General features: G+C 38.8%; 1 protein-coding gene across 1 annotated transcript in view; it reads left to right on the forward strand.

Annotated features, from left to right (window-relative positions):
- The window catches only part of Rab18 (RAB18, member RAS oncogene family), a 36755-nt gene extending 24621 nt beyond the window's left edge, over nucleotides 1–12134 (forward strand). Inside the window, exons 4-7 of the mRNA XM_059263751.1 lie at nucleotides 2911–2983; nucleotides 4404–4522; nucleotides 6987–7053; nucleotides 10434–12134. Coding sequence (XP_059119734.1) covers nucleotides 2911–2983; nucleotides 4404–4522; nucleotides 6987–7053; nucleotides 10434–10609 — 435 coding nt within the window. The 3' untranslated portion in view covers nucleotides 10610–12134. The remainder of the gene's footprint in view (nucleotides 1–2910; nucleotides 2984–4403; nucleotides 4523–6986; nucleotides 7054–10433) is intronic.
- Nucleotides 12135–15001: the final 2867 nt, after the last annotated feature.

The raw sequence follows: 15001 nt of genomic DNA on the forward strand, positions 1-15001 counted from the left end.
CTCAGCCCTTGGGTTTAATCCATATTTGTCTTTAGTAATCTTTAATTTCCTTGCCTTTCCCCATTAGAAAATAAAACCACAGCATACAAAAGGATTGGTTTCTTTCATCTGAACAAAGATGGCAATTTACTAAACATTTATTGTTGGTTTTAAGACAAACACAAGCAAAAGTTTAATGTTTGACTATTAAGTTCACAGTTGTTATAAAATCTCGTCTAATGCTGTGGTGCAAGAAATTATCATACTAACACATTTGTATAAATAAATGAATCAAAAAGTGCCAAAGGTTTAACATCTGGTCTTAGTTAAGTTTTCACATACAAATTGTCAAAATTACTTTCACATACAAAATGATCGAAATTACAATGGTGTGTGTATGTGTGTGTGAGGAGGGGAGGGGGACTATGAATGAGTGAGGGCACACAGTGCCACAGCATGCTTGTAGGTGAGGAAATTAACTTTTCAGAATCTGTTATCTCCTTCCACCATGGGATCCGAGGGTCAAACACAGGCAGCTCTGACTTCCTTAGCCATCTCAGCCCCAGGCAGTTTTGAAGTTGTTCTCGGCATTCATACTAGATTGCCCTGTGTTTGGCCTAGAAATTAATTTATTGGAATTTTCTGTTTCACAACTGACCTTGTGAAACAGTTTTTGAATTGTGAAACAGTTTTGCTATTGATAGCTTTTCTTCTGTTCCCTTTCTCTCTTTGAAAACAAAGACAAAGACAACAATAAAAATTAAAACACAAACAAACAAACAAACCTGTAGTATTTAAATGCTTCTCATGATGGAATTCTGAGAATTCCAGTATTGTGGATATTGAGTAGTTGAATGTTGCTGCTTCTTTGTATGTAAGTAATTGCTAAAATATGTTTCTGACAATAACTTGTCTTTTTACAGTATAATTTTTATTTTATGTGTATGAGTGTTTGCCTGCATGTATTTCTGTGTACCAGGTGCATATTTGGTGTCCCCAGGGACCATAAAAGGGCATTGGGTTCCCCTGGAACTGGAGTTACAGACTATTGTGTTTGACTAGATGGATACTAGGAACAAAACCTAGGTCCTCTGCAAGAGCAGTAAGGGCTTTTAACTGCTGAGCCATCTCTCCAGCCAGTGTTTCATTTTCCTGAATTGGATTGTCTCAAATAGATACAGATTTAAGTCTCTGACCATTGGTAATATATGTTTTCCTGGCTTTCAATGAAGTAGATTTCGTGTGTGATTAAGTCTTAAGCCCAACATGGCAGAAAACCTTTATTTAGTTGCATTCTGTATGGGTGTATTGAAAAAGGTTGCATTCTATTGTGGCAGAATTATACACTTAATTCTTCTATCACTTGAAAGTTGTATCATGGTTCCCAATTGACTTCTTTTACAAACTTGAGTCTTGATCACTCAATAATAGCCATGTCATGATGATTAAAATATTTACCTCTATCATTATCAGTTATAATCTGCTTTAGATAGTGTGTCTGCTTGATGAAGCTTTAGTTTATAAAATTGCTTTTTAAAACTTAAGTATGTATGTAAATTGAGTGATTGTAAGTGAGAGGGAGGTTTTGCAAGAACCTTTAAGCCTGAGGAATTTGAAGAGAGAAATTGGTTTTTCACTACAATTTTCTGATCAGGAAGTTTAACTGTGTTATGTCTTTATCTGAAATGTAGCAGAGCTAGGGGTATCGTCCTTTGCTGCTATGAATCTGGGAGCAAGGATGGTGTATTTCAAAGCTCTTCATGCTGGAAGTAGTTTTCCTCTTAAGTGTCTCTTGTGAGACTCTGAATTTCCTCAGATACTCTCTGTTGTTTTACAGCATTCTCTTCTTTGGCCAGACAAAGACACTCCATATTGCTGGCACCTCTTGTTGCTGTTTGAAAATTCCTCTCCAATCTTAACAAACGTCTCAGAGGTTATGGACACTTTTTATGTCTGCAGGAGTTTGTGCTTGGTCCATAGCAAACCTTGCTTTTGCACAGTGATCCTGGCAGCTAAGATGAGGTTTGATGGGTGTCTTTACTTTCATTTGGGTTACCTTATATCAGCAGCACAGGCCAGATAGTAAATATTTAAACCTTAAACTGGGCCATATACTGATATTAATGGGCCTGGCTGTTACTAAGACTTTATTTAGTAACCCTTTCATTATAATAGGTTGAAGCAGCAATTTGCCAGATGCAGCTCTGTAAGATCCTCGATACCTTGAAACACAATCCAGGGGTGCTGGAAAGACCAGGAAGGAGGCCTGGAAGAAGATGAAATTAGTCCCTCCCCCCTTCCTCCTCCTCCTTTCTCTCTCTCTCTCTCTCTCTCTCTCTCTCTCTCTCTCTCTCTCTCTCTCTCTCCCTGCCTCTTCCCTCCTCCCGCTGTAATACATTTTGTTTTATGTATTTTCCTAAAAGAAAATATAGCCTCTTTTGAAGCAGATCTTTAAAATCCCTCCCCTGAAATAAACTACTTCTGTATTTGTCTAAATCGGTGGTCCTCAGCTGCACTTCATCATAACAACCTAGGAAGATTGGGTTTTCCTTCCCCAACCTAGATTGCCTAGATGGATTCTGTCAGAATCTTCGTAGATTAGACATAAATGTTCCCAGATATTATGATTGTGTATCTGAAGTTTAGAATCATGCATTCAAAGAACTACGTTTCATGTGTGATAAAAATCTTAAGACTGTAATGGCAGAAAACCTTCACTTGTGTTTTTCTAGAGATGACCCAGTCATGCAAATTATTATTAATTTAATTTTAATTGATTTTATATGTGTAACACTTACTAGTAAATGTACATTGTATTTAAGTTCTAAGTGTTTTTAATAATTTTTTGACTTGCTTGAATATGCTCAATAACATTGAAGATATGATATTTATACTTTGCTTTACTTAGTAATAATTAATTGTCATTTCTAGGATACGGCTGGTCAAGAGAGGTTCAGAACATTAACTCCCAGCTATTACAGAGGTGCACAGGGAGTTATATTAGGTAAGTATTTTACTTTAATATGCTATCCATTGATAAATACTATTCATTGTTAAATATTGTCCATTGTTTAAAATACTTTCCATTGAAATTTCTAATCTAGAAAGATTCATATTTTCTCTAGGGGTACTTTTTTATGTGTATGTGTTCATATATATGTAATTGTAAGTTATAGAGACTTTATTTAATATTATTGAACATTAAACTTAACTTTTTTCAACTCTGTGTGGAAATTTAAAAAAGAGAAGACCATTATCTTTGGTTTTAAAAAACATATTGATGAGGATATAAATTGAAAATTAGCCCACATCTGTCCCAGAGCATTACTGAAACTAGTCTTCATTTATCAGTAAATTAACACCTGCTTCAGTCTGTAAACAGAGTATTTGTTATTAAGTAGAATCTGTTTTATCAAAAGTAGCACTAAACACCAGTTAGGGTTCATAATCAATCAAAGTTTAAAACCAGAATATTTGGTTTTCAGATAATCTGCTGAGGTCATAGTCATCCTCCATTTGATTATGTTATTTTTTAATAAGAGTGGCAAACAGTTTGGAAACCGAGCTCATGATGCAAGATGATACAAGACAAAAGTAACAACAGAGGAAGCCACACAGGATGAGTTTCACTTGGTTTCTGTCATAATTAGCGTTTCTTTTGATGTGATGAAACACCATGACCAAAAGCAAGTTGGAGAGGGAAGGTTTTTTTGATTTATACTTCCACATCATAGCTCATCATCGAAGGAAGTCAGGACAGGAACACAAACAGGGCAGGAACCTAGAGGCAGGAGCTAATGTAGTGCTTTGGAGGAGTAGTGCTTACCAGGTGCTCATCCTGGCTTGCCAGCCTGCTTTCTTATAGAACCTAGGACCATGAATCCAGGTTTGGCACTATCCAGAATGGATAGAGCCCTCCTCCATCAATCACTAGTTAAGAAAATGCCCTACAGCTGAATCTTATGAAGGCATTTTCTTAATTGAGGTTTCCTCCTTTCAGATAATTGCAGCTTGTATCAAGTTGATATAAAACTAGCCAGCACAATAATGACACTGACTTTTTTTAAAGTTACAAATTCTGATCCTTGTTAAAAAAAAAAAAAAAAGAGGTTCATAGATGTTTAAAGTCATGTAATATTTTGATATCCTGTTAAGATTTAGATTAAGATATTGTGCTCACATAGACCTCAACATTATCAAACTACAGTTTTGTTTTAACTTATTGTCAGTTGCCACATAGGGTATAATGTTACTATGTGTGTTAATGATTTAAATTTGTTTTAAGTATTCACTAGTAAGCAGTGAAGGATTAACAAAAAACAGACTTGCTTATACACTATTGTTAGCTTTTAGCGAGTATCAAAAATAAGTCATTGCTCTTATTTTGTGTGATTTTTAAATTAGTGGCTTTGCTTTCATTTCAGTTTATGATGTCACAAGAAGAGACACCTTTGTTAAACTGGATAATTGGTTAAATGAATTGGAAACATACTGTACAAGAAATGACATAGTAAACATGCTAGTTGGAAATAAAATTGATAAGGTAAAAAGCAGACACTTGACATTTGGGTAGCTCTTTTTGGGGAGGGGAGAGGAAGAGAAATGAGATTTAAACACAGCACTTCCTGCATGCTAAACACATGTTCTACTATGGAGCTGCATCCCAACCCTTTTTAATTTTAATGCTAGCTTACCTAGGCTGGTCCCAGAATTAAAATCCTCTCAGCCTTTGTCTTAGTTTGGGTTGCTATTGTTGTGAAGAGACACCATGTCCATGGCAAGTGTTATAAAGGAAAACATTTAACTGGGGCTGGTTTATAGTTCAAAGGTTTAGTCTAGGATCATAGTGGGCAACATGGCAGCATGCAAGCAGACATGGAGAAGTAGTTAAGAGTTCTACATCTTAGTCCGCAGGCAACAGGAAGTGAGCTGTCTACCACACTGGGTATAGCTGGAGCATGTGAGACCTCCAATACCACCCCCACAGTGACACACTTCCTTCAATAAGGTTACACCTACTTCAACAAGGCTACACCTAATAGTGCCACTTACTATGGGCCAAGCATTCAAACACATGAGTCTATAGGGGACATACCTATTCAAGCCACCATATTCCACTCCCTGACCCCATAGACTTGTAGCCATTACATAATGCAAAATGCATTTAGTTCAACCTTAAAAGTCCCCATAGTCTATCACAGTCTCAACAATGTTTAAAAATCCAAAGTCTCTTCTGAGATTCATATAATCTCTTTAACTGTAATCCCCTATAAAATTAAAAAAAAAACAACAGATGATATACTTATAACATATAATGGCACAGGATATACATTACCATTCCAAAAGGGAGGATAGTGAGGAAATACTGGACCAAAGCAAGACCAAAAACCAGCTGGGCAAACTCTAAACTGCATCTCCATGTCTGATGTCAAAATGCTCTTCAGATCATCTTTCAGTGTTGTTGACTGCAACACACTTCTTTCTCTTGGGCTGGTTCCACTCCATTAGCAGCTTTCCTCAGCAGGTATCCCATGACTCTAGCATCTCCAACGTCTTGGGGTGTCCAAGGCAATCCAGGCTTCACCTTCACAGCTTCATACAATGGCCTCTGTGGGCCTCTCCACGCAGGGACATTCCTGCCACATGCCTGGCCTCAGCAGCTTTCCTTAGTCACAGAGAAAGGTTCCATAAGGCCTTTCTTTTATCCTTGACTCTAAAGCCAGAACCACGTGACTGAAGCTGCCAAGTTCTGCTGCTTACTGGGGCTGGAACATGGTCCCCTCATTCAGTTACATCTTTGTCAGCTTTCTGATTTTCCTTCACTGCCTAAGCCTTGGCTGTCTTGGAACTTGCCCTGTAGACCAGACTGGCCTTGCCTTTGTCTCCTAAGTGCTGGGATGAAAGGCGTGTACTACCACACCTGGACCTAAGCTCTTTAATTTCTTTTCACAATTTGGAATCTTAGTTAGATGAAGTCTTGCCTTGAGGTCTCCACTCCCTTTATCCCACTTAATGTCAGGCTTTCCTTTAATCTGTTTATCTCCTTGAACAAAGGATTTAGCTCCATTTCACTTCCTGGAACCCTTTTCTCCTCAAGTTGTACATTTTGTATTTTTCCTTTCTCAGATTGCTTGTTTTCATTATAGATCTTCAGAAGAGAACACTAATACCCCATAATAGGAATTAATCCAAAACTCTTCACTTTAGCCTCAGGCAGACTTTTTGAACAAGGACAAAAAACAGCCACATTCTTCACCAAAATATCCTAGGACTGGCCTGTAGGCCACATACTAATATTCTTCTCTGAAACCTCTTGAGCCACACCCCCACAGGTCAAATCACCCTCAGCATCACTGTCTTCCATGCTCCTACTAGGATGGCCCATTAAGCCCCATTTAAAGTGGTCAACTGCTCTTCTAATCTATAGTTCCAAAGTCCACATTCCTCCAAACAAAAACATGGTCTGGCCTATCACAACATTACTCCAGTACCTAATACCAACTTCTGTCTTAAAGTTTCTGTTAGTGTGAAGAGACACCATGACTGTGGCAACTGTTACAAAGGAAAATATTTATTTGGGGATGGCTTACAGTTTAGAGGTTTAGTCCATTATCATCATCATGGCAGGAAGTGTGGCAGCATGCAGGCAGACATGGTGCTAGAGAAGGAGCTGAGAGTTCTACATCTTGATCTGTAGGCAACAGGAAATGAACTGTCTATCACACTGGGCATAGCTTGAGTCTATGAGACCTCTAAGCCTGCCCCCACAGTGACACACTTCTTCCAACAAGGCCACACCTAATAGTGCCACTCCCTATGGGTCAAGCAGTCAAACACATGAATCTATGGGTGTCATCTCCATTCAAACCACCACAGCCTTCTAAGTAGTTGGGAATACAGGCACACCCCACCATTCAGATGGTTCTAAGCAGTTGAGAATACAGTCATGCCTCACCACCTCTACAAATGGCTGGCATCTTTTAAAATTTGCTGCTTTTATCTTTTAGGAAAATCGTGAAGTTGATAGAAATGAAGGCCTGAAATTTGCACGCAAGCATTCTATGTTGTTCATAGGTAAGTGAGTAAGTGAATCTTTCCAATCTTAAGGAAAAAATTTTAAATTATGGTTTTGTTGAATTATTTCCTTAAAGAACCATAAAATATATGCAGTTCATTGTTGTCTAATGATACATAATCTAACTGTAGAATGAGATTCCTCTTCTTTTGGTTGAAATCATAGAGTATAGTTGAATTGTACCCACTGGTACACAGGGTATCAGCATCATCTGAGAATTTGGTACTAATAGAAATGCATCTTCCCAGGCCGTAACCCAGTTTTCAGTTGGAATCTGAGTTTTAGTGATATCTTTGTATGGTTTCTAGGCATACTAGTATTTGAGGCTCAAGGTTGGCAAGCTAAAACATGGACCACTCACCCATTATATTAAATACAGGGATGCTTATAATTTACTTACTGCCTTTGGCTGCTTTTATGCTATGTGAATGTTTGTAGTTGTCATCAAGCTATATGGCTCACAAAGCCAAAAATACTTAGTCTCTGGCTGTTTGCAGAAAGTTCTCAACCCCCTGTCTAGAAGAGTGAACTGACTGTATCTGAATCATCTGTGAACTGTCCTCTCTGCTCTCATGGAACGAAAAGTATCTTAAAAGTACAGGCTGGAGAGATGGCTCAGCAGTTAGGAGTGCTTACCACTCTTCAGAGGACCCACGTTTGATTCCCAGCACCTGTGTACGTGACTCACAAATCCAAGGAGATCCTTTGTCTTCTGCAGGCACCAGCCCATGAGTTTGCATGTGTGAACACACACACACACACACACACACACACACACACACACACACACACACTGTCTCTCTCTCTCTCTCTCTCTCTCTCTCTCTCTCTCTCTCTCTCTCTCTCTCTCTCTCAGAGTCTTGTTTAAAAAAAATTACCCACACTGATTCTGATGTGGCAGCAACTTTTGGAATTAGTGATTAGTTATCCTGTGTTATTCAAATACTAGGAACCTGCAGATGGACTTGAAGCAGGATGGTGTAAGTGGCTGGTTAGCTGCTGTTCTGAAGGGAATTGAATGCCACCTTTACTGTTGAATTGCTGCATGTCCCACATCTCCATATATTACCTTTCTCCATTTTTCATGACATGGAGGATATAACATTGAACAGACAGACAAATGCTCTGCCCTCTGGAGCTTGCATTCTAGTGTAGAAAAGCAGGTTTAACAAGTAAGCAGTGCTGTGAAGGAAAGAAAGGGGGAGAGAGTACTGGCATGGTGACCACACAGGGAAAGCTATTGACGTAGTTGAGCAGAATGCCAGTGTGCACATCTAGATGCTGAGACAGTGGCAAGTTTCCTAGAGGTAGGGGATAGCATAGTGTGTTTAGAAACAGAAAGGAAGCTTGTGGACTGGAGCTTAACATGCATTTGGGAGAAAGAAGCTGGTAGGACATGAGATTAGAGTATGCTAACAAGATGAAATACATACTAGATGTGTGTAGCAGAAAGCCATGCAATAGTTGGTACTCTTCTAGAGTACCTTACATGTAGAGTATGGTCTATGGAGTGAAAGCAGGAAGCTGATTCTTCTCTTTCTGTGGTCCAGAGGAATAAAGCTGGTGTACTTGCAGCCAGCGGGTCTTGGAAAATTGACAGCTCTGGGAGATACTCTGAATGTTAAAACTGACAGTATATGTGGGAAAATTGGATGAGGCCAAGGAAAGAGAACAGTTAAAGACAACTACAGATTTTTAGCTTGACCAAGTAGTAGGTGGGTTGTATTTCTGTTACCTGGGTGTGGAAGACCGAGGTAAAGCAGATTTGATGGGAAGTGAGAATCAAGAATTTTACTTAGACATAGGATGAGACAGTGTTCAGATATCCAGTAGACATGCTAGTTGTTTAAGTGGCATTTAAAATGCTGTGATTAGTGAAATTGTTCCAAGAATGTGGATTCAAAAGGGCCGGAGATTGACCTCTAGAATATTCCAATGAGGGGCCAGCAGAAAGGCCATGAGTGACATGCCATTGAGACAGGAGGATTCCAAGGCATATTGACTGTGCTGGGAGTCACAGGAGTGAGAGTATTTAAAGAGGGAAGTGATTAGTAATACCAAATGCCAAGGATGTCAGATGAGGTGACCAGAGGAACCAGTGCTGATGGCCGTGAAAGGAATGCCCTTAATGGACTCGTGGGAACAAAAGCCAGAGTAGACTGTGCCTGCCCCTACACGCAGTACACCCTCTCAGAGTTTCAGTTACCATGGTCAGTCTTGTTCTGCAAATATGAAGAACGAGATTTTATTATAGCATATTATAATAATTGCTTAATTTTGTTATTAGTTATTGTTGATAATTTATTACTGTGCCTAATTTAAAAGTTAAAGTTTATCATAGGCATGTTTGCATAGGCACATATAGGTAGATGTGGGAGTTCCCTGGTACATGTGCCCCTTGGATGGGATTGGTGAGTTGGTGAAAGCAGCATATACAAACAACATTCTAGGATGATTTCCATGAAGAATAGAGACACTGGGTGGCTCCGTGGTAGGTATGTGGACTCTAGAGCAAGTCTTGTTCGTAAGATGGAAAATATTAGCAGACATTTAGATTGAATGATAATATTAGAAAAGAGTGCATGAGCCTTCGGTAAATGAGAAGGGGTGGTATAGGCAGCTCACCTTTCCACAGAGTAACAGGACAGGCAGGAAGCTTGTAAACTTAATAATGGGATGACCAGAGAATCTTTGCCAAATTGTTTCTTCTGTTGCCCACTCCCAAACATCTTTTTCACCCTAGATCAGCAACTGGAGGTTTAGCTCAGTGGTAGAGCACACATGCCTATCATGCACAAAGCCATAGATTCAGTCCTCAGTATTAAAAAACTGAAAGACTCTAGAGCGTCATCTGCAATAGAGTAGTAAAGAAGGAATGCAAGGAATCATCCGGTAGTGAGAAAGACCGATAAGCACTCAGCTTACAGGGCCCTGAGAGCACACACAGAATGCACCAGTGGTGGTGTGTCATCTAGCTCTATGTCATACATAGCTCCACATTCAGAAAATTCAAGTTAGTCGTTTACATTGGAGCATGGGTTTCCTTATTTGAAACTAGGAATGCTATCTGCTTTGGGGGCTCATTTGAAGAATTAACTGAAAACTTAAGAAAAAAGCTTAGACCACTGTTTGAGGAGTGCCTTACGAGTTGCAGTTGCTTTACAAATCTTAGGGCTAAACTAATACACTAGTGGGTAGACTTAAAGTAGCTGTGTGTGTGGAGTAGAGTAAATTTACTAATTCTAAACCTGTGGCAAGAAATTGCTGATTTGATTATCAATATCTTGTAAGCTTCTATTTATGCCATAATAATTCTCCAGAAACACATGAGAATATGTCCAACAAAAATTATACTGTGTTCCTTTTCCTTGAATTTTAGAGGCAAGTGCAAAAACCTGCGATGGTGTTCAGTGTGCCTTTGAGGAGCTTGTTGAAAAGATCATTCAGACACCTGGACTGTGGGAAAGTGAGAACCAGAACAAAGGAGTCAAGCTGTCACACAGGGAAGAGAGCCATGGAGGAGGAGCCTGTGGTGGTTACTGTTCTGTGCTATAAACTCTGGGGAGTCCATCTCTTGCATAGTTGATCAGATAGTGACATCTTTCTGTATATAAACTCTTAACTGCTATTAGGGACCTTGCAGTTTGCACATAATCGTTTTTATCATGGCAGTGAGTATTTGCAAGAAATCCCCTCATTGGCTTTCCCAGGTGAAATGTTAGGGTACGCATGCACAGTTTGCAGTCTGTAGTTTTTTATGTAACGTAAAATAGGTGTACCTTCATGAGTACATTTGATTTTATGATTTACATTTATCATGTCATTTTTTAAAAATATCATCTGTCTAGCACATGTTGCTGCAAGTCTGCTTTCGTTCTCCTTTTTACTTAAATACTCTGATCAATTACTGAATTACTTGGTATGTAGAACTAGAACCATGGGAAGGTATGCAGGTGTCATCAAGCCTATCCAGTTTCCCTTGAGGAATAACAAAGCATGATTCACAGCTTTTCTAGGATGTTGGAGAGTCTTAGTACTAAGTAAAATTCTCAGTTCAGAATGTAGCCCAGGCCAATTCATAATTAAATCTCTATTTGTTCTGATGATGCTTCCAAAATAGTATTGATAAGTTAAAGCAGTTTGGTATTTTAATTTACTCCAGTGATTAGCTCAGTTACCTGGAGCTTTAATCCATTGCACACATTGGGTTTCTGATCCTTGGTGCAATGTTTTAGTTACATGGCATCTGGCAGGATGGCAGTAATGCTTTCCCTCATTTGGGATTCAGAAGGACATGAACAGTATAACTCCTTCAAGTACTTCCACTTTTAAAACCCAACATCTTTTTTCACAGTGTTGGTAGTGTTTGTCCAGATGCTTCACTGTAGCTTGTGTAATGACTATCTGTAGCTTATGGCTTCCATAAATGGCTAATTGCCATTCAAAAACCTCTTTCTGTGTTTTGAAGCTGGGGGAGAAAACACTAAATAATAATTTGAGAAAGGCGTATTGCTTCCAGATTCTGAATGGTGGGGAAATGCTATTACAATGAGATTGTTGATAATTTACTGTAACAAGTAGCCAATAGTTTATTAAAAACCAACCTGTACAGAATAATAAACCTTTTCCACAGTATTCAGTTTTCTAACTCCTTGTTATAGTACATTGTATGTTTTCACTCATCCATTATTTAATTTACATTGACCTATGCTGTTTATGCTCCATAAGTAATATGTACTTAGGCTAGTCATTGTATTATCCCTCATTAAGATTCTGATATTAATTTTTGCAGTTATCTCTATGTACAATGGTAAATGATAAACATTTTTGTGTACCTTTGCAATATGTGTGTTAGTGGGTTTACTTCAGCTTGGCTTTTTTCTGAACAGGGTGTCTTCATGTATGGAAACCTTACATTTTACTTCATTTATACTTGGTAGTCTACATGTGATTAGAGCTTTTATACATTCTGTATATTTTTATTAAATATAAGACTTTTGCTTCTATAATGTTAGAGAAAGGTAGCTCACAATACACTTATAATTTGGTCATGTTGCATTAAATTTTAGATTTATGTACATTTTGAGTCTGTCTTGACAAGACTTCTGCTTATTCTTGTTCCATGAGTTACGTCATCTTTATTACCATTAGATTGTCGTTTTGATTTGATCAGAACTTAAATATGAGTCACTTGAATATAACTTTTAAAAATTAATGTGGTGTGTGGAGAGGTGGTTCATTGGACAAAGTACTTGCTGCACAAGCTTGAGGACTGTTGTTTGCATTCCCAGAACTCAACTAAAATGCCAGGTGAGTAGCAGCAACTGTAGCTCCAACACTCAGAAGGTGGAGACAGAGCCTCCAGAATCAAGCTGGTGAGCTAGAGTACTCATGCTGGCAAGCTTTGGGTTCAATTGAGAGAGACTTTGCTTCAAAGAATAAAGTGGAGAGCAATTGAGGAAGCCTCAGTATCAACCTCAGGTCTCTATCTATATACATGTGGGCACACATGTAGAAGCCCATACACTCAAATAAATTAATGTTGATAGGTTTATTGTATAACTTTGTATCGTTGGCTATCTCTAGATGGACTTGTACAGGAACTACATTTCCCCTTACTATCCTCAGCAAGAGGACATGTGAATATAGGACTCAAATACATCATGTGGCTTTCATTTCACTGTGTGGTTAAAAGATTACTGTTTCATAGTGAAGGTTTTGTAAGTGACCACTTTAATACCTAACATCAGACACTTATATAACAGTTTTGCTGATTCTTTTCAGAATTACTTGAAGTAATCTTGAGCTCTTTGCAGATGCTATTAGGACATGGTATTTTGAGTTTTAGGAGAACCAGCATAAACTTAAACTACTGAATTGTCTTTTAGTTAGTGAGTAGTAGTGAGCATTTATTGAAGCTTCCTGGGGTGCTTGCTGTAATACAAACTGAACTGTCTTTTAAGGCCTTGTCTAACTTCATGGTATTTGTCTATTTTGCCCATTTTATCATTTTTTTTTTAAATTTGTTTTGTTGTAGTTTGGTTTTTTTGAGATCATCTCACTGTGTGTCCCAGACAGGCCTCAAACTCTCAGTCCCCTTGCCACATCCTTTAGAGGTTTGGATGGTGTGTGTGTCCACCATGTCAGGCCGTGTCCATTTTAATGAGGAAGGTGATCAAATAGGTGTGTGATGCAGTTTTCTAAGGTCCCATGATGCTCAGTGATGCAGCTGGGTTCCTGTCAAGGAGGTTTCACTACTGCGCCTGAACTCTTGATCTCCTCACTGGTTAGTTACTAGCAGCTTAACACACCTGAGCTGAGTTTGCCTGTTTTTCTTCACATTGCTGTATGTAGTAGAAGTATTTCAGATCTGTTATTTGTAGAATGAGTCCCATAGATAGAAAGCTCTCCCTGGAGTCATGGATCTAAAGGTCCAGGCAGCAAAGCAAGTGAAATAAAGGTCCAAGACTTAGGAAAGATATAAAGACTTATGGCACCAGAACTCTCTATTTGTTATTGGGCATAAAAAGAAATTCAGTTGGGAAATGGTCTTTTGCTTAAAATCAAAACTGGGGTGGGTGAGGATATTTCAAGAATTGAGTGGCTGTGCAAAGATTCTAGTTAAATGCAGCAGAGTTAAACATGATTGTGGACTGCATACTCAGGAGTCATAGTTGTCTCCTCAGTGTGGGACTGAAGTGTTCTGTGCACCAGTGGCTGTCCGTCTATTGCTAGCACAGACTCATTCAGATCCACAGTATGTTTGGAGTATGGTTTGGGTGCATGGTTTTTCTGAGTATTTTCTAAGGGTCATAAGAAAAAATAGGTATTATGGTTTAGAAGTCTTCTTAGTATTCAGCTATTAGGCTTCTATTATTATTTCTTGAGTCTACTAGAAATACTTAGCAAGTTTTTTATTGTTTTTTGTCCACCCAATTCTCCTATTGCCCTGCTGTTCCATTGCCGTGATGAGGTTCTATGACCAGGGCAGCTCTTAACAAAAGAGAGCATTTAATTGTTGCATAAAGTTTTAGAGAGTTAGTCTGCGATTATTATGGCAGAAAGCAGTCAGGCATGGCTCTGAGGCAGTAGCTGAGAGCTTTACATCCTGATCCACAGGCAGCAGGCAGAGAAAGTGACACTTGGCTTGGTGTGGGCTTTTGAAACCTCAAAGCTCACCCCAAGTGACGCATCTCCTCCAAGAAGGCCACACCTAATCCTTCCCAAAGACGGTTCCACATCTAGGGACTAAGCATTCAAATATATGAGCCTGTGGAGGCCGTTCTCATTCAGACCACCACTGTTTTTTTTCTTTCTTACTCAGCTTGATGAATGATGGCATTTTATATGTGTTTCTTTGATTACAAGGGAGATTGAATACTCTGTAGTTGGGTACTTCTATTTAAGCTCTTATTCCTGTTGGTTGTGGTTACTAATCAGCATATTTCTTTTTCCAATGCACACTACCACCACCTACCTTTTCTCTGGCTCACCTTGCAAATAGTCATGTCTGTGTTTGGGAGGCATCCCTATACCCTTGGCCATCTGTATTGGCCCTGTTACTCTTAAACATTGTCTTCTTCAGTAGTAAATAACATAGGATGGATTTCAACCCTCCAAGTCTGCCGAGGTAGAGGAGATATGTAGACCAGGTTGACCTGAAAATCAAAAATGTACCTATGTCTGCCTCCACCTCCCTAGTGCAAGGGTTAAAGGTATGTATTTTAAGCCAAAAATGTGGTAATTTTAATACATTTTTAAAGATGAATTCAAATTGGAATTGGAATTGGAATTTGTACTCCCATACTGATGAGGAGACTTTATTTTTGTTTATGATGTGTGTGTGTATGTGTGTGTGTGTGTGTTCATATGTGCATGCATGTGTGTATTGAGACCAGAGGCCTCAATTGCTTTCCACCTTATTTTTTGAGGCAGCATCTCTCATTG

The sequence above is a fragment of the Peromyscus eremicus genome, chromosome 5 (genome assembly GCF_949786415.1).
Source record: "Peromyscus eremicus chromosome 5, PerEre_H2_v1, whole genome shotgun sequence".
NCBI lineage: Eukaryota > Metazoa > Chordata > Mammalia > Rodentia > Cricetidae > Peromyscus > Peromyscus eremicus.